This window comes from Sinohyriopsis cumingii, chromosome 4 (assembly GCF_028554795.1).
Source record: "Sinohyriopsis cumingii isolate HCF-2022 chromosome 4, ASM2855479v2, whole genome shotgun sequence".
Lineage (NCBI taxonomy): Eukaryota > Metazoa > Mollusca > Bivalvia > Unionida > Unionidae > Sinohyriopsis > Sinohyriopsis cumingii.
The window spans coordinates 117,772,019-117,796,708 of NC_142964.1; the positions used below are offsets into that span (position 1 = coordinate 117,772,019).

The 24,690-nt window shown below is 35.8% G+C and overlaps 1 protein-coding gene across 3 annotated transcripts in view; it reads right to left on the reverse strand.

Moving 5' to 3' along the window:
- Positions 1-24,690, reverse strand: part of LOC149801965 (alpha-1-macroglobulin-like) — a 251,727-nt gene that overhangs the window by 158,838 nt on the left and 68,199 nt on the right. For all 3 annotated transcript variants that reach the window (XR_016420765.1, XM_089956363.1, XM_089956364.1), the window contains 4 exons: positions 24,349-24,481; positions 13,740-13,843; positions 6,203-6,335; positions 4,298-4,461 (listed from right to left, as the gene is read on the reverse strand). Coding sequence is in view for 2 of the 3 variants with exons in the window: in XM_089956363.1 (XP_089812489.1) it covers positions 4,298-4,461; positions 6,203-6,335; positions 13,740-13,843; positions 24,349-24,481 (534 nt within the window). In the remaining variant the exon portion in view is untranslated. The remainder of the gene's footprint in view (positions 1-4,297; positions 4,462-6,202; positions 6,336-13,739; positions 13,844-24,348; positions 24,482-24,690) is intronic.

A 24,690-nucleotide genomic window follows, 5' to 3' on the forward strand; every position in this document is an offset into this window, starting at 1 on the left:
TACACACCAGCAAGATACTTATGCTCCTCTTCTGACAATCGTATACTCATTATTCCCACTACGAAAACAAAGTCATGTGGAACATCATTGTTTTGCATACCAGGGCCCAGCAACGCGGAAGGAATTGCCCACTGAACTTAGACACAAAGACACAGTGATCACATTCAAGAGGGCTCTCAAAACTCACTTATTTCGACTGCAAGAACAAACTTAAAGACCTAATAATGTTTCCTACCTTAAATATTCTCAGCATGTTTTTTTAATGTTTTCTAATTTCATGGTGTTTGTTTTTGTAATCATATCATTATATGTTTTTTATCTTATAGGTGTTGTCTAATGTTGTAAAGCGCTTAGAGCTTCTAAAGATTAGGCACTATACAAAGTCCTCATTATTATTATTATTTATTTGATATGGAATTTCAAAGACTGTTGAATAATATTTGACACGGAATTTATAAAAGTGTTAAATAATATTTGACATGGAATTTAAAACGTGTTGAATAATAATTGAAATGGAATTTATAAAAATTAAATAACAAAATATTCTACTTGCTGTAAACAGCTCAGGCTATGTCCAGTAGTCCCCCCTCTTTAACAACCCCTCTGACCTGCAACCACCTGCTTTATAGAATCCCTTAGTACCTTTGAGGTCTTTTTCTAAAGTATCCCTCTAGTATAGCCACTCCTCCAATGTTGACAGCAGGGGCATATTAATGCAATAACTAAATTTTACCAATCGCAAGCAGCCACATAATGCATTCTACAGACAGAAATCTCATGAATATTTGTCAATTTCTAAATTCAACACCTTGATGTTTGTTCCAACATAAAAATAAAGTAACTTTCATACAAAGGTAAGTAATTTTATTATCCTTACACCTGTGCATTTTTTTAGATGTCCAGTTTTTCCTCTTTGTAAATTATTAGTTTTTATCACAGTTGATAATTATCCAAATGTCAAAAGCTAATTACTACAAGGCAAAGTACTGTCCAGCTGAAACCAGCATGACATCTGGTCACCAGAAAGTAAAAATGGTATGCTAGCCCTTGTGGTTTTTCTCTATCATAGGTTATGAAATGTACTATCATAGGTTATGAAATGTACTTAAAAGGGTACCAGACTAAAACCAGACAACCGCAACAAGATCACTTCCTTTGTTATACTGAGCATTTCATGAAATAAGATTTTGGAAAAAGTGCAAAATACCTGACATCCTCTGATTGGAAGACAGAGTGAAAGTGATTCATGTAAACAAACAGAGTGTCTGAGTTCTTTGATCACTACTGATAAATTTAATGTCCGAAAAATTAAAATAAACATTGTCACTTGTATATTCAACAGCACTGGGAAAATGGAATGGATGGACAATGATCCAGTGAAAATTATTTAGATAGATAGATGAACAAATACTTTTGTACATCCTGACAGACGTTGAACCTTTCATTTGTTGTGAGTGAAATATAGTTTCAAACAAAGCTGAACTAGTATTAACATTGAAAAGTAGGTTATACTTTTCTTACAAATGATAAATCAAAACATTTTACACAAATTCATTTTTTTAACAGAAAATGTCCAATGCGTGTGATGTCACATTGTTTGATGCAACACAGAATGTCCAATGCGTGTGATGTCACCTTGTTTGATGCAACATAATGTCCAATGCGTGTGATGTCACATTGTTTGATGCAACACAGAATGATCAATGCATATGTCAAACTGTCTGATGCAACACAGAATGTCCAATGCATGTGATGTCACACTGTCTGATGCAACACAGAATGTCCAATGCATGTGATGTCACAATGATGCAACACAGAATGCCCAATGCGTGTGATGTCACATTGTTTGATGCAACACAGAATGTCCAATGCATGTGATGTGATACTGTCTGATGCAACACAGAATGCCCAATGCGTGATGTCACATTGTTTGATGCAACACAGAATGTCCAATGCATGTGATGTCACATTGTTTGATGCAACACAGAATGCCCAATGCATGTGATGTCACACTGTTCGATGCAACACAGAATGCCCAATGTGTGTGATGCCACATTGTTTGATGCAATTCAGAATGCTTAATGTGTGATGTCACACTGTTTGATTCAACACAGAATGCCCAATGCATGTGATGTCACACTGTCTGATGCAACAGATAATGTCCAATGCATATGATATCACACTGATGCAACACAGCAAGCCCAGTGCATGTGATGTCACACTGTTTGATGCAACACAGAATGCCCAATGTATGTGATGTCACACTGTTTGATGCAACACAGAATGTCCAATGCATGTGATGTCAAACAATTCTGAAGTAGTACTCACATTCATGTGAAAGAAGGGTTACTGGATGCAGAAATTCCCATATTTACTGTAATGTATTTGTGACTGGATGCAGAAATATATATACTTACTGTATTTGCGACTGGATGCAGAAATTTCCATACTTACTGTAATGTATTTGTGATTGGATGTAGAAATTCCCATATTTACTGTAATGTATTTGTGACTGGATGCAGAAATTCCCATATTTACTGTAATGTATTTGTGACCAGATATCTGCAGTATTTGATTCGGAACAGCAGACTACAGAATATGTAAACAAATTTGACTTTAAATCTGAATTGCATCACATATTTACCATGTAAATATGCTGTAGTTGGATAAACTTCTGTCAGTCGGGAATCCAGTTTATGTCCATATTCTTCTGTAAACTGAGGTGACCATGTACGAAAAATAAAGGGATCGTACCTGAACAAGTTCTACAGAGCAAACGCTACTCGACAACATAACGGTACAAACGTACAAAGTAAACGTATCTTTTCTGTCTCATTCTGCTCTCAGCTCAAGACTCTATTTACAATAAAAAAAAAAGTACTCCAAGATTTCTGCTGTTATTGGTGAATGAGAGAGAGAGAGAAAGAGACGATTATGTCTCAGTGTGCAAGTTCGTCTGATTTTGGAGCATATGTAGCTGTTATGTTGTGTAATGTTGGCAAAATGATTAAGATGGTTTGTACATGTATTAGTTATGGGTATTATTTATTGGCAAATTATACGCAATGATATGAGACCACACTGTCAAGAAATTAAGTGCAACTTGTATTTTTACATTAACAATAAACTCATTATCAAATTGCAATAAAAAATAACGAACTTTAAATCACGTTTTAGTTAATGCGTGCAACTGCGCACGTGTGTGTGTGTGTGTGTGAGAGAGACAAAATTTTGTCATTGTACAAGACCATATTTATTCAGGGTGGTGTTTATTTGAAACGTTTGCAAAGAGTAGAAACAAAAGACTTAACTGACGATTGAGATAATCCTTATGCATTATTATCCTACTATATTTCAATGTCAATAAACACCGCTAAATCAACAATTCATACTTGTTTTCATTACGATGTGCATTGTCACAACAACCACATGGTTATGTAGTGTTATTTACAGTGTTATTTACATGGTAATTAAACATGCTTAGCCATTGGGTTATTCCAGCTGAAACCAGATTGAGTGCAAGAATCGACAGAAGAGGTCAAATCAGCAAGGCTGCCAGTAGGGAAATGAGGTTCTCTGTAGGGAAATGAAAATCTGTCACTGTGCTATTGAAGCCGTTGTCCATACAGCAGATGTTATAAGGACAAGCGATCATAGGCATTACTTGTTATTCGAACTCGCCAATAAAGATAATAGTGGGGTATATCGTAGAATAGATTTGCAATAAAATGTTAATTATATCAAAGTCAAAACAGAACAAGTACTTAAAAGATAAAATATGTATATATATGAATCAATTTAACGTAGTCCGTGATTTTCATAGTTACGATAGTAAATGACTAGAATTGTATATTTTATGTTTGTATGACTATAATGAAACAATAAGAATAGTTGACCAATGGTCTTGGTCTTCACTTTAGCATGTACTGAGGTGTAATTTTAGTTGGACAAGAAAACATCAAAGGTCTTCTGAACTAACTTTAAGATGCATGTGGTGTTTTGTTACAGTGACGGAACTTAATAAGGAGAACTAATTAACAATAATAATTAAAGGTATGGTCTGTGAAGTCCTTTGTTCATTTGTTAATAAATGCCAGTAGATATTGTAATGACAATAAGAGAGCTTATATACGTGGGCACCCGAAGGATTATTTTGAAGAGGGGGGGGGGGAGAAACAGTCAGTCACTTACAGTATATGTTTCTACATATAGAAGGCCTCAAAAGATTTTCAATAAGTTCAACAATTCTTTATTTTATTTATTTACAAAAACAAAAAAAAGTAGCAAGACAGTGTACCTTGTTCTTAAAACAGCTTTCCACTCGTATTTTTGTATAGGCGGCAACAACTTCTTTGTCGTGTCTAATGTAATATACTAATACCGTGACCTCTGACTCTGATGTCTTGATGGGAACTGGCATCTTGAAGTAGCCAATCCTATCTGACATGCCGGGCTCATCACCTGAAAATGTCATATCCTAGAATTATTATATAACATAATACTTCAGTTTCAATTACATTTTTGCTCTTTCTGTTAATAAACACCTCCCTAACTTACCATTTTTGCAAACTGGATGAAAGGGATCATATCCTGCAGGCTTGTTACAAATTATCCCCAGAAACATGATGATGGTAAGGCTGACCTATCAACTATACAGTTTGTCAACCAACTTATTTAATAAGCTTCTCCACCTCATTCATACATAAAATACCTAAAAAAATAAGAATAAATATTGAATTAAAAAAATCTTAGCATGATTACAAAACAAATAATAGTGAATATCTCAACGCCACAGCAATAGTTCTTTTAAATATTAAAAGGATTTTAGTATTTCCAAAAGCCATTACTGTCACTGGCAGTCTTTGGGACTCCATGCATAAGTATTAAAAAATATCATCAACCAATGAGTCATTACAACTTTTTATTACCCTCAAAAACAAGATCTGTCAGTAGGTTAAATAACACACCAGACTGATACCCTACCTATAATGTGACTCTCAGTAGACCAGACAACATACCAGATCTATACTTTAAATGTAATGTGACCCTCAGTAGGCCACATAACACACTAAATCTATACCCTACCTGTAATTTGACTTTAATGCCAGATAACACATCAGATCTATACCCTACGCATAATGTTACTGTTTGAAGACCATATAACATACCAGATCTATATCCTACCAGTAGTGTGACTGTCAGAAGTCCAGATAACACACAAAAACTATACCCTACCTGTAATATGACTTTCTGAAGGCCAAACACTACACCAGATCTATACACAAACCTGTAATGAGACTCTCAGTAGGCAAGATAACACACAAGATCTATACCCTACATATAATGTGACTTTAAGATGGCCAGATAATGAACCAGATCTAAACCCTACCTGTAATGTGACTCACTAGTCAAGATAACACACCAGATCTATAGCCCACATGTAATGTGACTTTAAGATGGCCAGCAACACACCATATATATAACATACCAGTACCTGTGACTTTCAGAAGGCAAAATAACACACTAGATTAATAACCAACCTGTAATGTTACTCACAGTAGGCTCAGAAACATATCAGATCTAAACCCTACCTGTAATATGACTTTATGAACGCCAGATAACACACCAAATCTATACCCTGACTCTCAGAAGGCCAGATCACACACAACATCTATACAATACCTGTAATGTGACTGTCAGTAGGCCAGATAACATACAGATCTATACCCCACCTGTAATGTGACTGTCAGTAGGTGAGACAACACACCAATCTATATGATACCTGTAATGTGACTGTCAGTAGGCTATAATAACACACCAATCTATACAATACCTGTAATGTGACTGTCAGTAGGCCAGATAACACAACAATCTATACGATACCTGTAATGTGACTGTCAGTAGGCCAGATAACACACCAGTCTATACAATACCTGTAATGTGACTGTCAGTAGGCCAGATAACATACAGATCTATACCCAACATGTAATATGACTGTCATTCGGCCAGACAATACACCAGATCTTTACTCTACCTGTAAGGTGACTCTTAGTAGCCATATAATAAAGCAGATCTATACACTACCTGTAATGTCATTAACAAAAATGTTTAAGGTTGATGACGATTCTCGTGCAACAGTCAATACTGATATCATCATTTTGACAGATTCTAAGCGGTTCAGGTAAGAAAAAATGTGTCTTACTTGATCTTCTCTTTGGATTCTTGCCACCGTCAGTGGCCTTTTCTATCCCAAGGGGTTTGACAACTTCTGGTACAACTTGTTCCTCCTGAACCTCAGCATCCTGATTACTTCCACCTCTGAGTGGAGAGGACACCTAAAAATAAACGAAGCTCATCCAGAAAATGTCAAGCTGAACTTCTCACTCCCCATAATCACACAAATCACCCCACTGTCTGAAATCAAAATTTAAACTCAAGCTCTATTATGCTTTGAAACTTTAAACTATATTTAGAGTCTTTTCACATCAGCAGAATAATGCATGTATGTCTAAACAATAAAATACTGCTCCAATAGCTTGCCTGTCTGGTCATCAAATTTGCTGGTGGAAATACTGCTCCCAAAGCTTGCCTGTCATTAAATTTTCTGGTGTTCATACTGCTCTGAAAGCTTGCCTGTCCAGTCATCAAATTTGCTGGTGGAAATGCTGATCCCAAACTTTGCCTGTCAAGTCTAGCAATGTCTCTTTAAAATTGGCAATGAATTTAGAGACATTGTAGTTTTAAGAATACATATTTTTCCAGATAATGCATCTATATAAAAAGAAGTATTTAATTTGATTTTTCCAGAAATATTAAGTTTACAATACAATCAATAAACACATGCAGTATACTCTCATTCTTCACAGTAGGAATTTTAGTGCCATAACAAGAAAAGGACAATAAATTCCAACTTTAGTAAGTTTTACATGTAATTGCATAATATATCATCTCTTTATTCTCCTTGTCTACAATTTAGCTTTTTGTTCTCCATATTTATGTATATTAAAATTGGAAATTCTGTATAATTGGATTGATGCAGTCATTATTCTTAATATCAGTGATACAGTTGACCGTTTTTCCTATTCACCTTGAGTCTGCCTATACACTCTGTCTCCCTATACACCCAGTCTGCCTATATGTTCTATGTCTGCCTATACACCCCGAGTCTACCTATGCACCCAGAATCTGCCTATAAACCCAGAGTATGCCTATACACCCTGAGTCTGTACTATATACCAGTCTAACTATACACCTGAGTCTGCCTTTACACCCCTAGTCTGTCTATAAACCGTGAGTCTGCACTATACACCAGTCTAACTATACACCCCAAGTCTGACTATAAACTGCAAGAATGTGCTATACAGCAGTCTAACTATACACCCCGAGTCTGCCTATAAACCATGAGTCTGCACCATAAACCAGCCTAAATATACACTCCTTGTCTGCCTATAGAATGTGAGTCTGCACTATACACCGCGAAGTCAGCCAATTATATATTGTCAATAGCATTGTTTATTGTTCAATCCTAACCCATGGTCAAATGCTATTTTTGACTTTCTGACTGGTCTACTGTTTTGATACTAACCCAATGTCAAATGTTATTGTTGACTTTCTGACTGGTCTATTGTTTTCATGTTAACCCATGGTCAACTGCTATTGCTGACTTTCTGACTGGTCTACCGCTTTGATGCTAACCCATAGTCAACTGATAATTGTTGACTTTCTGACTGGTCTACTGTTTTGATGCTAACCCATGGTCAACTGCTATTGTTGACTTTCTGACTGGTCTACTGTTTTGATACTAACCCAATGTCAAATGCTACTGCTGACTTTTTGACTGATCTAATATTTTGATACTAACTCATTGTTAATTGCTATTGCTGACTGTCCATATAATACTAACTCTGGGACAAAGTCTTGATCTGTATTTATTGTCTATAATTTATCTATTGTTATTGATAAATTGATCCTTAGCTTGATCATGCCTCATCAAGGACAGTCTCCTCTACCATAACTGGGAACAGAACTAATGTGCACAGAATAGAACAGAACAAACTAATGTGAAAAGAATAGAGCAGAAGAAACTAATGTGAAAAGAATAAACAGAACAAACCATATTCTTCTGATAAAAATCTCATGCTACACATATGAAGCATATGATAAGAATAATATTTACAGTTGGGGACAAACTGTAGTCTGAATAAGCTGAATATGAGGCACTATTATGATGCAAACAGGAAACATGTATAAGCAGAAACAGGTAATGCAAAATTTGTAACAAGATCTGAGAGAAACTTCTCATTTGTCATCATCTGACATTCGTGAGCTTCAAGTTTGTCAGTCTATCAATCAGAACATATACTACTATGACAGACAGGAAGAAAATTCACACTGATGAAGAACCAAATATTATATAAATAAAATGCTCTTTCTTTAATGAGGTAAAAATACCATTGAATAATGTGCTGGCAGATATGGGTCTATGAGTTTCTTAGGAGTAATTAAAAGCACAAACAACAAAGACCCTGACGTATTATGTGATGGCATATCAGGGTCTATGCCATCTGCAGTTGGACACAACTTATACTCTAGTATATATGATACCCATATAAAAAGACTGTGCCACAGTTTAACTTGTATCTTTTCTATATCTTGGTTTATATCATTACAATCATAACTGTACATTCTGGAAGCAGTCTCTCATATAACTGATACCCAAGAATTACCTAATAAAATGGCAAGCTGTCATTTAAAGGGAAGTAATTATGAAAGATTATTTCACATGGTTCTTTCTGTGGTCAAGTGTCTCTGTTTACTATTTAGCAGATCTTGAGGATCAATTTTGGTCTTCCTTTTGTCTGTTATCTACTGCTATAGTAACACTCATTTTCAGTTTCACACTAGCTCAGTGGCATTCTCTGCCATAAATGGAATAGACTCTACTGTCAAATATCCATTGACAAATGAGCGTAACCAATATAACTGCACATACTTTAATGTCAAATGTCCATTGACCATTCACCATAACCAATATAATTGCACATACTTTAATGTCAAATGTCCACCGACCAATCATCATAACCAATATAATTGCACATACTTTAATGTCAAATGTCCACTGACCAATCACCAGAACCAATATAATTGTACATACTTTAATGTCAAATGTCCATTGACCAATCAGCATAATCAATACAATTGCACATACTTTAATGTCAAATGTCCACTGACCAATCAGCATAACCAATATAAATGCACATACTGTAATGTCAAATGTCCATTGGCCAATCACCATAACCAATTTAATTACACATACTTTAATATCAAATGTCCACTGACCAATCATCAAAACAAATATAATTGCACATACTTTAATTTCAAATGTCCATTGACCAATCAGCATAATCAATATAATTACACATACTTTAATGTCAAATGTCCATTGACCAATCACCATAACAAATATAATTACACATACTTTAATGTCAAATGTCCATTGACTAATCACTATAACCATTGTAACTGCACATACTTTAATGTCATATGTCCACTAACCAATCACCATAACCAATATAAATGCACATACTTTAATGTCAAATGTCCATTGACCAATCACCAGAACCAATATAATTGCACATACTTTAATGTTAAATGTCCATTGGCAATCACCAGAACCAATATAATTGCACATACTTTAATGTCAAATGTCCATTGACCAATCAGCATAATCAATATAATTACACATACTTTAAAGTCAAATGTCCATTGACCAATCACCATAACAAATATAATTACACATACTTTAATGTCAAATGTCCATTGACCAATCATCAGAACCAATATAATTGCACATACTTTAATGTCAAATGTCCATTGACCAATCAGCATAATCAATATAATTACACATACTTTAAAGTCAAATGTCCATTGACCAATCACCATAACAAATATAATTACACATACTTTAATGTCAAATGTCCATTGACCAATCAGCATAATCAATATAATTACACATACGTTAATGTCAAATGTCCATTGACCAATCACCATAACAAATATAATTGCGCATACTTTAATGTCAAATGTCCATTGACCAATCACTATAACCATTATAACTGCACATACTTTAATGTCAAATGTCCATTGACCAATCATCATCAGAACCAATATAACTGCACATACTTTAATGTCAAATGTCCATTGACCAATCGGCATAATCAATATAATTACACATACTTTAATGTCAAATGTCCATTGACCAATCACCATAATCAATATAATTACACATACTTTAATGTCAAATGTCCACTGACTAATCACCATAACAAATATAATTGCACATACTTTAATGTCAAATGTCCATTGACTAATCACTGTAACCATTATAACTGCACATACTTTAATGTCATATGTCCACTGACCAATCACCATAACCAATATAACTGCACATACTTTAATGTTAAATGTCTTGATTTCCAGTATTTATTGTTTCTGTCGATCACCGAAGATGACATCACATGTCTAATGATGCCACATGGCTCATAAGATTTGTGCTGTCGTGAAGTGAAACAAATATTTTTTTTCTAACTTAAGTGGTAGGATAATGAATGAAAAACATGTTATAACGTACTTGATGTCTATTTGACAGATGTCCATCCACCAGAAAACGCAGCCATATGTGTTATTTGAGCCACGGTGGTACGTTTATTTTCCAAAAGAACCGCCATATTAGTAATTTCCAGTCAAGTATTTAACCCTCAGCTAATTAGTAATCATTAAACTCTACGGTATCGTACAAATGCACGCTAGCTTATTTCAGTGTAAATATGAAAAGAATCTACGTAAGAATTACGATACTGAAGGTATATACGACAAACATTTTGATCGAAAGTAGAAATACATGAATGATAGTCTTAAAGGAACAAGAGCGAGAGGCTCTGTAGGGGTTTGTTGCACGCACACTTAGGAAGGGTAAATAACAGGGCAATATACAAGTCAGCGTGAATAGTTGTAAAACAATATAATTTGTGGGATTTCTTTGACAGGTGTTTTAGAAGTAATCGGCAGCCACATTTTATATACTATTGTTGTTTAGTTGTTTGTAAAGCAAATTGGTTTGTTCACGGTAGAGTGTTGTACAATAGCTACCATATGCTTAATCTGTGGTAAATGCCTCTGGGATAATAGGTTTGTTTTGTTGCACAATGCCACTGACTTTACTAATACATGCCAACTCTCGGATGTATTGTTTAATGAGATATGGTAGTGGACATGGTTTCTGCTCAAAGTTATAAACTGTCACAATATTTGAAAAATGTTAATGCTGAAACCAATCATATTCTGATCAACTGAATCAAACTACCAGTATTTTAAAGAAAACATACAAATAAATAACAATGATACATAATTACAAATTGATAACCAACCACACATGGAAATAATTACAGGAAAAGGTATATAAATAGTATACTGCCACTATAAGAAATTATTTCAGTTTAATCTCTCTAGAAGTTTATATTCAATTCAATCAGATAAAATGAATAGTGTTGGAAGTAAAAGAAAGCGTTCTGCTTATGATGCAGCATTCAAACTTAAAGTTATTGAATATGCAGAAGCAAATAATAACTGTACTGCAGCACGTAAATTTTTTGTGAATGAGAACAAAGTACAGGAATGGCGGAAAAGCAAAGCAGCATTAGAAGAAATGCCAAAATCCAAGAAGGCTTGTCGGACTGGGATTGCCTCTTTCCCTGAATTGGAGAAAGAACTCAGTGATTTTGTAAGTGAACGTTGACAAAATGGATACATTGTCACACGAACTGCAATTCGTCTACGTGCTATGCAGATGGCAAAAAATGATAAATATAAGTTGGCAGATTCAAAATAAGTTGCATGAGCCGGCTGGTGTTCTCGTTTTATGAACTGGAATGGTTTCTGCCTCAGGCAGCGAATGAAGATAGCACAAAAGCTACCAAAAGACTTGGAAGAAAATAATTGAATCATTTCAGCAGTTCATCATTAAACACAGAAAGGAGTGCTCATCTGAACTATCACAAATTGGAAATATGGATGAGATGCCTATGACCTTTGACTTACCAAGCAATAAAACAGTCAATACTGTTGGTGAGAAAACTATTCTGATAAAAATGACCGGCCATGAAAAAACGCATTTTATGGTTGTATTGGCCTCTTTAGCTGATGGATCAAAGCTGCCTCCTGTCATCATTTTTAAAAGGAAGATGCTGCCGAAAAGCATGAAATTTCCTGCTGGTGTCATCGTTTGTGCACAGCAAAAGGGATGGATGAACGAAAGTGGAACAATTGAATGGTTGGAGAAAGTATGGAACAAGAGACCAGGTGCAATTCTTTGGAAACCTTCAATGCTTGTATGGAATATGTTTCGTGCACACAAGACTGATGAAGTAAAAAAGGCCGCAAAGAAAATGAAAACAACACTGGCTGTGATACTAGGAGGTTTAATGTCAGTGTTACAACCTCTTGATGTCTGCCTTAACAAACCTTTTAAGGACAAGTTATGAAAGATGTGGGCAGAATGGGTTTGTTCAGGGGCTGTGAAAATGACAAAAGGCGGGAATTTAATGAGGCCGGACATCGATTTGGTTGCCAAGTGGGTAAAAGAAGCGTGGGACTCAATTCCATCGGAAATGATTGCAAAATCATTCAGGAAGTGCTGTATCAGCAATGCCATGGATCGAACAGAGGATGATGCTATATTTCAATCCGACAATGACGAGGAGAGCGAGAAGGAGAACGACACACTATCGGATGACCATGATGAAAATGACGTATATGATTAAAGCATGCCGGTAACAGAAGCCAAGTTTCGTGAACTGTTTGGTGAGTCTGATACAGAGCCAGATTTTGAAGGATTCTAAAAGTGATAAAACTTTTATAATTCATAATTTTAGAATGAGGATTAATTAAATTTCCATTAAGACTTAACACTTTAGAATTGTTTTTTATTTCAACATATAAATTAGCTTTCTTACTTTTGTTTTATTTAATAATGTGATTTGCCTAAATAAACGTATTCAGAACTCACTTTGTGCATCTTGTGATGTACCGGTAGTCTAGAAATTATGGGTCGGCTTATACGTGGGTCATGCACTTTATAAAAGTTTTACCAATTCAGTTTGGGGGGGTCGGCTTATACGCGAACGGTTTATATGCGAGTATATATGGTAATTGCACATACTTTAATGTCAAATGTCCATTGACCAATCACTATAACCAATATAACTGTACATACTTTAATGTCATGTGTCCAATGACCAATCACCATAACCAACATAATTACACATACTTTAATATCAAATGTCCATTGACCAGTAACCATAAGCAATATAATTGCACAAACTATGCAACTACATTTTCTTTAAGGCCAGAGTGTTTTACTGAAGATTTTACAACCCTTTATGAAAAGAACTGGCAGTGGATGGTGAAAATATGATACAAATTACATGGAAAAAAAAATGTTACAATAATATGAATTTAGCATGGCTGTACAGCAAAAACTGGCAGGTGATTAACCATTAGTCACATGCCTACTCTTAGAAAAGCCAAGTTCAAAAATGTATGTCATAACATAATGGCTCACACTTCCATGAATAACTAGGGCTAGCAGTCCTTTGAAATTTCAATTAAATACAATGACTGAGAGCTGATGGCAGATAGGGGTAAACTGGCGATTGTCAAACTGGTTCTTTGTGTGATCCTACCTTAGGGACAACTTCCTCCTCCACTACAGGAAAAGGCTCTGGCTCTGGCATTTTGGGTAAAGGGGACCCTTTGGTTACAAATGGAGAGTGAAGAGACCTTCGGCCTACAAATATAAAGACAAATATAAATGCCATTAACTGTACTGGTAATTAAAACCCTTCAACAAATGAAGCAGACAAAAGGATAATGAAGAATTATGAATTTTGTTACTTGTTTAGGCTCTTTCAAAAAGTAACAAGAAAAGAGTGAAAATAACAAGCTTTATAAAATTTAACTTAACAAATAATTTATTTCCCAAGAAAAACAAGGTAAAAATGAGAAAAAGAACTTACGGTTTTACAAATCAAATCCAAAAATAATCCAAGAATTAAAAAATATAAGTCTTACTAATAAAAAATCATAATGAAACTGAGTTTGAATTCTGATGAATTCCAAAATGGAAGGTGATGCTATATGCTATGGTCAGCATTGTACTGATGTGTCAACAGTTCTTTGCTGAATGACAAAAAATTATATTCCAGTTTCTGAATTCTGTGTAAATTTTGATAACTGTCCTTGCCCAAGAAATAATTTAGAGCACAAGTATTTCCAGGGAAAAATAATCTCTTGGAATACAAATAATTTGAACAAAAATAAAATAATTAGCCCCAAAACTGGTCACAACATAAAACACTTAGACTTCTCCAATGTTAAGACAAGAAAAACTACTATTTCTCAAAACATCAACAATAAATCTAGCTACAATGCAAAACAGATGCCCAGATATGGGTCAGTCTTCTGGAAAAACCTAATTGATACATCTTATTTGTCACATACTCCAAGTATGGCTTCAATTCCACTTATGAATCTCACTTTGAGAAAGTATAAATAAATACAAAATTAAAAAAATTCTTTACCACAACTCTTAATGGTTCTGAATCAAGGTCAGGAACTAGGTCAGAATTAGATACAAAGTTTCTATTATTGGTTGTTTATGTCAAAAACAGTTGGAACTGAACAATATGAAATCCAGTAAATAAAGTTGCATTACAATAGCACACAATGGAATTTTAAAAAAATTAAAACTAACAAACAAGCAATTAAATTAAATCAAATACAAATTAAATCAAATATACATAATGTATACATTTAAAAGCCTTGAACAAATGAAACCATCAAAAGGAAAATGAAGAATTAAGAATGTAGACATTAAAAAGCCTTAAACAAATGAAGCTGACAAAAGGAAAATGAAGAATTATGAAAGTAATGAGTAAAGATTCCTCCTGAAAATCAATGGCAGTATGATTTCATACAATCTGGTCTCTGACATATATATGCACATTTGATGCTAGGCCATGAATGACTGGATTTTCTAAGTAAATTAATTGTGATAATTTAATGGAGTGAATTGCAATAAATAATTTAACTGCAGTGTAGACAGCAGTAAAATTCCAAGTTATTCTTAGAAGCTTATGTGGCCAAGTAGTAAATATGACTGCTCTTGTTAAAGACAACTCAAGTTGAAATCCAGCAAGAAGAAAATTATTATTTTCTTACTTGCTATTTTACTTTGGATTGAAAAGAAGGATTATGTAACTCCTCATATTTCTGTGTGAATAATCACAAAACACAGCAGAACATAAACAGTAAACCATGGACATAGCAGGATTCAGTACAAAATCTGCAACTTCAATCTGTTATAAAGGAAATCTTGGTAGCCAATACGTCTGAGCACAAAATAACAAGAAACTTTGCTGGCTACAAGTGAACAATGGATATATTTCATCTTGTGGGTGAAAAACAAGTATTTTCACCCACTCTAGAAAATATGTTATTCACTAGTTTAAAGCAAATATCCTCTAGACAGTGCTTATATCTAAAATCATGTGTATCTTCTTATAGATATTTTAAATAAATGCTGTTGAATAACTCATGTAGATATTGTTTTTAATTAACTTTTCATTAGAACTAAGAAAATCATATTTTATTCATCTGCAATACTTCTTTAAGGCACAATGACAAAAATGTACATTCTACCTTGAAGACATGATATATTTTAAGCACACAGAAATAAGAATTCGACAGAATACTTGAAATGGATGCACTTAAATAGTTTGATGACTGTAAATGCAACAGTGTGACAAAAATGGAGATGTAAATGAGGGGAAAAAACCTAACTTAATATTGACAGCTAAATGAACAAAAGATAATTTCATCAGACAATAATTTCATTAGATTTCTGTCTTGCCTATCATGCAGTGACACAATAAAATAAGTACTCTGAATGGCACATTATACACTCGTGCCATTTATGATAGTCCTCCATGTAGAAAACTGAAATTTTGTGCATAAACCGTTTTTCTTTCTTTCCCAGTAATTATGGCCATTTACTTTTTGATCCCAAAATCAACAGACTTTATCTTGACCTCAACTTAAAGCCATCCACAAAATTTGGTCAAGATATATGATGCTGAAATAATTTAATTACAAAGGAATGACTTTTCTTCTTTCAATTATAGTAACCTTGACCTTTGACCTTACAACTCCAAGTATCAATAGGCTTCTTTCTTACTTCAAGTGCAATTCATCACCAATTTGTAACTGCCCATGGCAGACAAAACAAGTTATGGTGCAGAAAACAAATTGGTAACAGGTATATGGAGAGACAACATCTTAATGTAGTTGGGCACATAAAAACCATGCAAAGTCAAAAGAGCACAAAAAATCACCATGACCTATTTTTGTGTGACAAGTTGTACCCTTCAAGACATCACTGATGTGACACCAGTCACTGATGACATATAATTTTCTCCTTATGTCCTCAAAGTGGAGGATCTTCGACTGCTTGAGAAAAGCAGAGGTCGCTATGACTCCTCTGGGTATGTCTGTTGCTAAATAGAGCAGATCATTGATCCAGGATGTGGGGCAATTGTAGATACTAGAGTCAGCCAGTACATTTCTCTGGTCAGGAATGTATTGGACTGGAATATTACATGAAATATTACCCATGAAAGGCATTAGCCTATTGTGAAGCAAAAGTCTGGTGAATGTTCCCCATTACAGAGGTATGCCACGATAACCAAATTGTCCAGCATTATAAAAACCAAGTTTTCATGGATATGTTCCATCCATGTGTGGAAGGCATTCAGAAAAGGATGATCTGAAAAACCTTCCAGGGAATCACAACGATGGAATATGCCAGATTTTACCAGTAAAATTTGTCTCTGTATCAGAGAAAATCAAGACTGGCTGGAATGTTGGAGGATAAACTGTATGATGTGTAGTCTGTACAACAACGAAGCTAAAAACTGGCGATACCTGGGGGGGTATCAAGGGGAGACAATGGGCAAGAGTTACTGCCCTTTTGTCTAAAATAGGATAGACGTTTTTCATCTTTTAGGCGGGATGGATTCACGAGGTATCAGGCTAAGATTCCTAATGTAATGTGACTGGAGAATATATTCAAAGGAGAAATGTGTTTTAAGTCTTGAAAGGTTACTCTCTCAATATTAAAGTATGTCAAAAGGTGACATATTCTTGTCATGCGTTATAGTCCCATATCCCTACTGACTTTGATTAGTGATTGACAGAAACAACAGGTTTATATCTTTGATGGGTTCTGGTGGTGTGTCTCCTTTGTCTATTAAAACAGACAACTTACAGTTAGGGCTGAAGTTCCCAAAATTATAAAATTACTCAAACACAGTACAAGATTGATGATGCTTCTTAACAAGTGAGGGTGCTTAGAGGTCAAGTTCATTTTGTGTAGTTGCTGCCAAAACAATGACTGAAGCCATCAAAAAGATAAGCCAACTATCCTTCTGGTGCTGTTATCAATAATTGCTGGTGTGCAAAACACCCCTCTATCTGCTTCAAAGATGTTAATGCAAGATTTTTATTTAATTTTGTTCAAAACAAATTAATAACCACACATTTGTTGGCCAAAGTGCTAGTGCCGTTTGGATTTTACATCATTCCAATTATGTATGACCGTAAGTCTTGTGATCTTACAAGCCACACAATGTTGAAGGCCTTCACTTGAACAGCCACTAACATTAAACATTTTATGCGGCACATGTAAACACCTTCACTATTTACTTTATAACTCTTAACCAAAGTTGTCAAATGTGTGTAGACAAAGTTGTTAACTGTGTGTGGATCAAGGTAGTGATTGACAGTGATGATATTGGAATGGGACTACACTACTGTCTTGTGTCGATTTTTGATGTTGTATATTATCAATGCAGTTCCTATAAAGGTCAGAAACTCGTTTATTTTCTTTCCCTAAAGCATTGTTTACAACATAATTTTCCCCATATTATGCAAATGATGAACCATGCACTGACAAGACTGGCTAATTAGCAAAATTTGGTCTTGAACTGACATTCTTCATCCTTTCTGGTACAAAGTACCAATAGTTAAGCACTGTAGAAAAATCTCTGCCTTCTCTTGAAGCATCTACATGCCACAGACCATCCATGTCCAGCTGTAAATGTGCTGCCAACTCAGGAAACTAGTACTGGAACAGGTCCATCCATGCACTGAGTAGGCCAAGAAGCTGTAAGGAACTTCCTCACCTAAACATCTTATTTGATGCTTTCTCTGACATGAACTGTACTTTCGATGTGTTAAGGAGAAAGATGCCACGTTAATGCCTAAAAAATTACATTTCTAGACAGACAAAACCAAGGTACAAGGTCTTACTTCTATAAATTGATTATCAAACCTGAACCATAAACAAGGGAATAGAACCATATCAAGACCATATTAAATTAACTTTGCAAAGGGGGGAAAAAAACGAAATAACTTGTAGTTGTTCAAAATCACTTTTACAATTTCTTTGGTAACAATCATCCATTCTACCTTATGTTCCTTAACAAGGCCATGCAGAGACAGGAGATTCTGCTTAAAGTTTTAGGGCAACTTCTGTGCTATTTGCATTCTCACCTCCTTTATCCTGAAACGGAGGGAGCATATAGATTATTAGCAGTCTTTTAGTTAGATGAGTGTGTGTATGTGTAATTAGGATTTTTAACATAGCTTTAACAATTTTTCAGTCATATCACTAAAATGTATGCAGTGTGGTAGTTTATAGTGATGTCTAGCACTGGGGCATCAAGCTGCAGACATGCAGCATGATGTCCCCCCCATCACATTATCCTGACACCAGGATGACCAGTCCTAACACTAAGCCTTTAATGCTGAGCACCTTGCAAAGAAGCTGTTAGTACCATTTGCAAGTCTTTGGTATGACTTGGCCGGGGTTTGAACCGATGACCTCCAGCTTCTGAGGCAGACGCTCTAACTACTTGGCCACCAGAGTGGTCTTCCAGTTAGATGAAAAACTTGGCAAAAGTACAAAGTCAAGTAAGAAAGAAGTCAACACAATGTTTCTGACCAACTCTGATGCATTGTTAAAGACACTTTATCAGCATCTAGACAAGGTATGTGTAGATAAATATCTCTGTATGTGACTTTAATCAGTGGGGTGAGAACTTGTAGGTTACTGACTCAACACAAAGAAATCTCTTTCATTATTGGGATCACAAATACACCAAGAGATGACCTGTAATTTGTGCAATCTTTAACAACTGTGGAAAGATTCTGATGATGAACTTCAGTTTATTCATTCACGAACATTGGCACTGTCCTCCTGTACACACTGAGTCCAGGAATACAGCCTTAAATATTGATATAATGATGAAGTATTATCAGCATGCATCATCATTTTCACCCACTGGATATAATAATAATAATAATAATAATGAGGACTTTGTATAGCGCCTAATCTTTAGAAGCTCTAAGCGCTTTACATCATTAGACAACACCTATAAGATAAAAAACATATAATGATATGATTACAAAAACAAACACCATGAAATTAGAAAACATTAAAAAACATGCTGAGAATATTTAAGGTAGTATGTTATCTCCTACTGGCAGGCTGGTTGTTGTTGTATGGTTTAACGCCATTTTTCAGCACAAGATAGGCCATACATGGTGGCCAGTATAATTGGTGGAGAAAGAACCCTGGGAAGAACCACTGACCCACGAGAAGCTACTGTCAGGTTTTCTCATGTACCAACATTAGCTGAGGCTGAGACTCGAACTCATGCAGACAGAGGTGAGATGGCAGCGATCCGTAACAGTGAGCACTTTAGACCACTTGGGGCCCCTTACTGGCTAGCTGGCTGGCCAACCAATCAACCAGACTAACGATTCAATGTTTACAACATAATTTTCCCCCATATTAGAATGCAATGCCAGTCTGGCACAGACAATTTTGTAATGGCTCCAAAAGTAAACCTAGTTTCCTAGTTTCTGGGCTGACAATTTCATAAGAATTGTTAGTCTGGTTGATTGGTTGGCCAGCCAGCTAGCCAGTAAGGGGCCCCGAGTGGCCGAGTGGTCTAAAGCGCTCACCGTTACGGATCACTGCCATCTCACCTCTGTCTGCACGAGTTCGAGTCTCAGCCTCAGCTAATGTAGGTACATGAGAAAGCCTGTCAGTAGCTTCTTGTGGGTCAGTGATTCTTCCCAGGGTTTTCCAGGGTTCTTCCTCTACCAATTATACTGGCCACCATGTATGGCCTATCTTGTGCTGAAAAACGGCTTTAAACCATACAACAACAACAACAACCAGCCTGCCAGTAGGAGATAACATACTACTGCCCTCTATAAACAAAACATCTTGTTCATAGATATGGACCGGATGGTCAGCAGTTAGAATGGCATACCGAAGATGATACATGTCTTGCAGTTCAGCCAGTCTATGCAGAATGGTCAGTACAGCCAGATGGTTATGATGTCATTCTGGATATATGGCTGACTGGACATCTAGTCAGAAGCCAATAACTGATTTCTGTTAAGAGTAAATATATTCATACTGCTTGATCAGCTTGTCAGCAGTTGGTGGCATACCAAAGATGATATATGACTTGTGGTCCAGTCCGAATGGCATGCCAAAGATGATATATTGCTTGTGGTCCAGTTGGAATGGCATACCAAAGATTATATATGCATACATGCCAACCCCTGGCGAGGAAAAAGTGTAATCCAAGTGGACAAAGTGAATAATCCAGGCAGAAAGAGTAATCCACATATAACATGATAAAAATTCAATGAGCATATGTAAAAAATGATTTATTTATCCCTCTGGACTTTCAAAATCAACTAATGCTTCAAGTTTTCATATTAAACATTTTGAGCTTTAAAATGCAACACTCTCATACTGCATTTCAGAACACTTTGTACCAGCTGAGACTATAAATGTTTTGCACACCTGTAAAGGACTAAGTGCTGGGCTACAGAGCCTGGATCTGAATTCAGTTTTACTTATGTTAACAATGCTGAACAATCTCTTGCAGTCAGCATTAGAATGGTAAAGAACCAATATTCCAGCCTTTCCTGCAGCATGGTGCATCACATGACAGAGACAACCTGATATGAACAATGATGGAGACATTTTTCAAAATACAGCATCAACTCCTATATGAATTCCAGTCATCACTGATGCAGCATCAGCTGAAAACCCAAATCTGTTGCAATACTGAACAGCCCAATTTTCATGGCTTCTGCAATTTTAAGTGAAGTGTCTTCTGCTAAACACCTAACAATATTAGATGATTTTGTTCTTGCACATACAGATTTTCAGGAAACATCCTTTTGAACAAAGGACCGATGTAGTCTTCTACTGCTAGGGGTAGTCAGTGTTCTATTAAAAACTCGGTACATAACACCTCTGCATTTATAAAATTCATGTCCACAATTTAGTTCTGTTGTGAAAAAAGAAGTTACCTTAGTATTGGAGTTAGTAAAACGAGCTAATTCAATGTTTCTTTGTTTTACCACCATGACCAATATTAAAATCCTTTCCACACAGCTTGCAAGGGGCATGAAGCTGCCCTAGAATGGAACAATGTAATATGTAATTCAGGTATTCATCTCTAAATAGATTTTTTCATCTTTCTAATCCATCTGTGAAAATATTTGAAAAACAGTTTTGCTCTAACACACGCTTTGACTAGAATAAATCCGACCTGTCTTTTAGTGCCAAATACCTACAAACTTGTTCTGTACCAGATATGACTTTGAACAAAGAATCTGAGCAAAGATTACAAGTTAGAAAACCAGTCTGTTGTCTCCTAACTACACCATATGGCTGCTATAAATAGAAACCAAGGTCAAAAGTTTGAAAGTAGAACCAGCCTGTTTCTTGGAAATAGGGCAGCTGCTATAAATAGAACAATACTGTTATGAAAGTGCATGTAAGTCTACGGACAAGCATACTCTTATGTCGTAGTTAGATAGAAGCCGTCTTTTCTGTCTGTGGAATTAATGGGATGTTAATAAAAGTGAGAAAACAAATTATTATGGGAGGGGGATATATCGAAAATGTGTAATCCAAATACATTTATGCATAGGGAGTAATTTAATGAAAAAAGTGTAATGATTATGCCAAAAGCGCAATGGTTGGCATGAATGTATATGGCTTGTGGTTCAATTGTAATGGCATACCAAAGATCATATATGGCCTGTGGTCCAGTCGGCTGTTGCAGTATTGACAGTAGGCCATATTAAATTCCAAACCTTCGGGTCCAGCTTGTTTTCTTGATATTTTCATGCATGGACAGGATAAATGTATATGCTAATGCCTCAGGACCAGAGGACAAGTTTGACTGAAATCCCTCATACCTCAAAGGTGGAGAGATATTGATTTGTAAGCCCTCTTGCCTCATGTGCATGGTCCTATCTCTTGCCTCGTGTGCATGATCCTATTTGTCTGGGAGCCCTCACATGTCCTTGGTGGGGTCTCAGGTTTATCCCCAGTGGGATTGCAATATATAAACATTATTTATACCAACATATTTACAACAAAAGTCTTGTTTTCTACTGTATTCACAGATACATTATATTCTGGCATTGTGTTTGCACCTGCATGGGCAGTGGAGAGGACATCTTGACATCACCCATGAGACTAATCAATGATTTGAATGTATTCACAAATACAGTATATTCTGGTGTTGTTCTGCATTTTCATGGGGTGTGGGAGGTGAATACAGCCTCTCAACATCTATGAGACTGAACAATAATAATACTGTATTCATGCATAAAGTATTTTCTAGCACTGTTTCTGCTTCTGCACTGGGGGTGCAGAAGGCATCTTTGCATCCCCATGAGACTAATCATTGATACAGGTTTGAAGTGTATTTTTAAAGTCATGATATACTGGATCATGCTCATGTTTGTAATCCTGGAACTGCATTTTAAAAACACTGGACCAAGTATTTCCAACCAATGAGTAATTGTATGTGTAAACATGTCTAATGTCCATCCTCCATGACCTTAAACTATTTACACTTCTTGTTCTTCGTTGTCATCTCTGTAATGAAGAAAAGGATCAAAGAAGTGCATACAACAAATTAACTGAAATAAATGTAAAGCTCATTATCAGAATTAAAAATTTCTCCAGTGAAAATTAATGTTACCTATTGAAATCTCATGTTACAATAATGAATGGAACCATAACTGCAAAAATATGAATAAATTCACCAAATTCATAACAACATTTTGACTTACTTTACCACTGAAAATAAAAGGTTGATGAAATTTAAGTACAAGATTAAATGGATTCTACGGAGGACATCATTATAGCATGACAGCAAAAGTGAAAACTGGCATCATCCTGGTATGATGGTAAACACCTAATGGGTTGACAGGGAAGTTAACCTATAAGAGTTTCTTCCCTTTATCAATATCATATATCAACAGACCTTTTTTCTCTTTTAACAGAGACTGATTTGGAGGTAGTAGAGAAAGTTATCCTTATGTAATGTCATCTGGTAATGTATTAGATATCAAAAAGATAAAAAAAGAAACTTAACTGCCGCAGCATGAACAGTAGGTAACAGTACTTTTGCATGCCGTGACTAGTCCTCTACAAGATCAATATACACATCAAGTTTCGCAACTACATACAACAGTTTCAGTGAGGTGATGTGATGTGATTTTTGATGTAGTTTTAACAATTTTTCAGTCATATCGCTATGATGTCTGCAATATGGCAGTTTACAGTGATGTCTAGCACTGGGGCATCATGCCACAGACATGTAGCATGATGTCCCACCCAGTCACATTATCCTGACACCGGGCCAACCAGTCCTAACACTAACCTCTTAATGCTGAGCGCCAAGCGAGGCAGCTGTTAGTACCAATCTTCTAAGTCTTTGGTATGACTCAGCCAGGGATCGAACCCACGACCTTTCGCATCCGAGGCGGACGCTCTAACCACTAGGCCACCAGAGCGGTTCTTACAACAGTTTCAGAAAAACTGAGCTAAATGCCATAACTTAAAACACTGATGACCACAGCAACAACACCAACAGAAAAGTGATCCCCATGCCTGTGCTTCTCTGATGAGGCGATAATGTTGATGTCTGCACAAATGACACCCTCAGAAAAGGGACCCTATGTCTCACCAATGCTTTGCAAGTCAAAAAAGTAATGAGAATACATTGTTAGCAAAACCGCAAACCTATTGTAATTAGATACAGGGTCCTAAAGATCAATACAGCTGACCTTAGTTTGACTTGTGAATTCATGATGAAAGCAACAAAAACAGATGCCAACCTTTTGTCACCTCCTTTTCATGGTATTCCAGCTCCTCTGCTGGGTTGATCTGTAGGACATCCATATTTGTGTCAGCTCTGTGAAATACCACCTTTTTTCTCACCATGTGAATTATGTTATCTCCACTTTTCACCTGTAAAAGGAAACCAACTTCAGTCAAAATGTACACAGTCAATTTGCTGAGAGTATAAGGAAGTCTGTGACTTTAACTAATATTAACAAAGATCAATCTTCTCATGTAAGTACTTCTCAACCAACCAAAATGATCAAGCACTTACCAAAGGACCTTTTGAATTGAGGAATGAGAACTTGACTTCTAGATCAACTAAGATCATCAAGTAT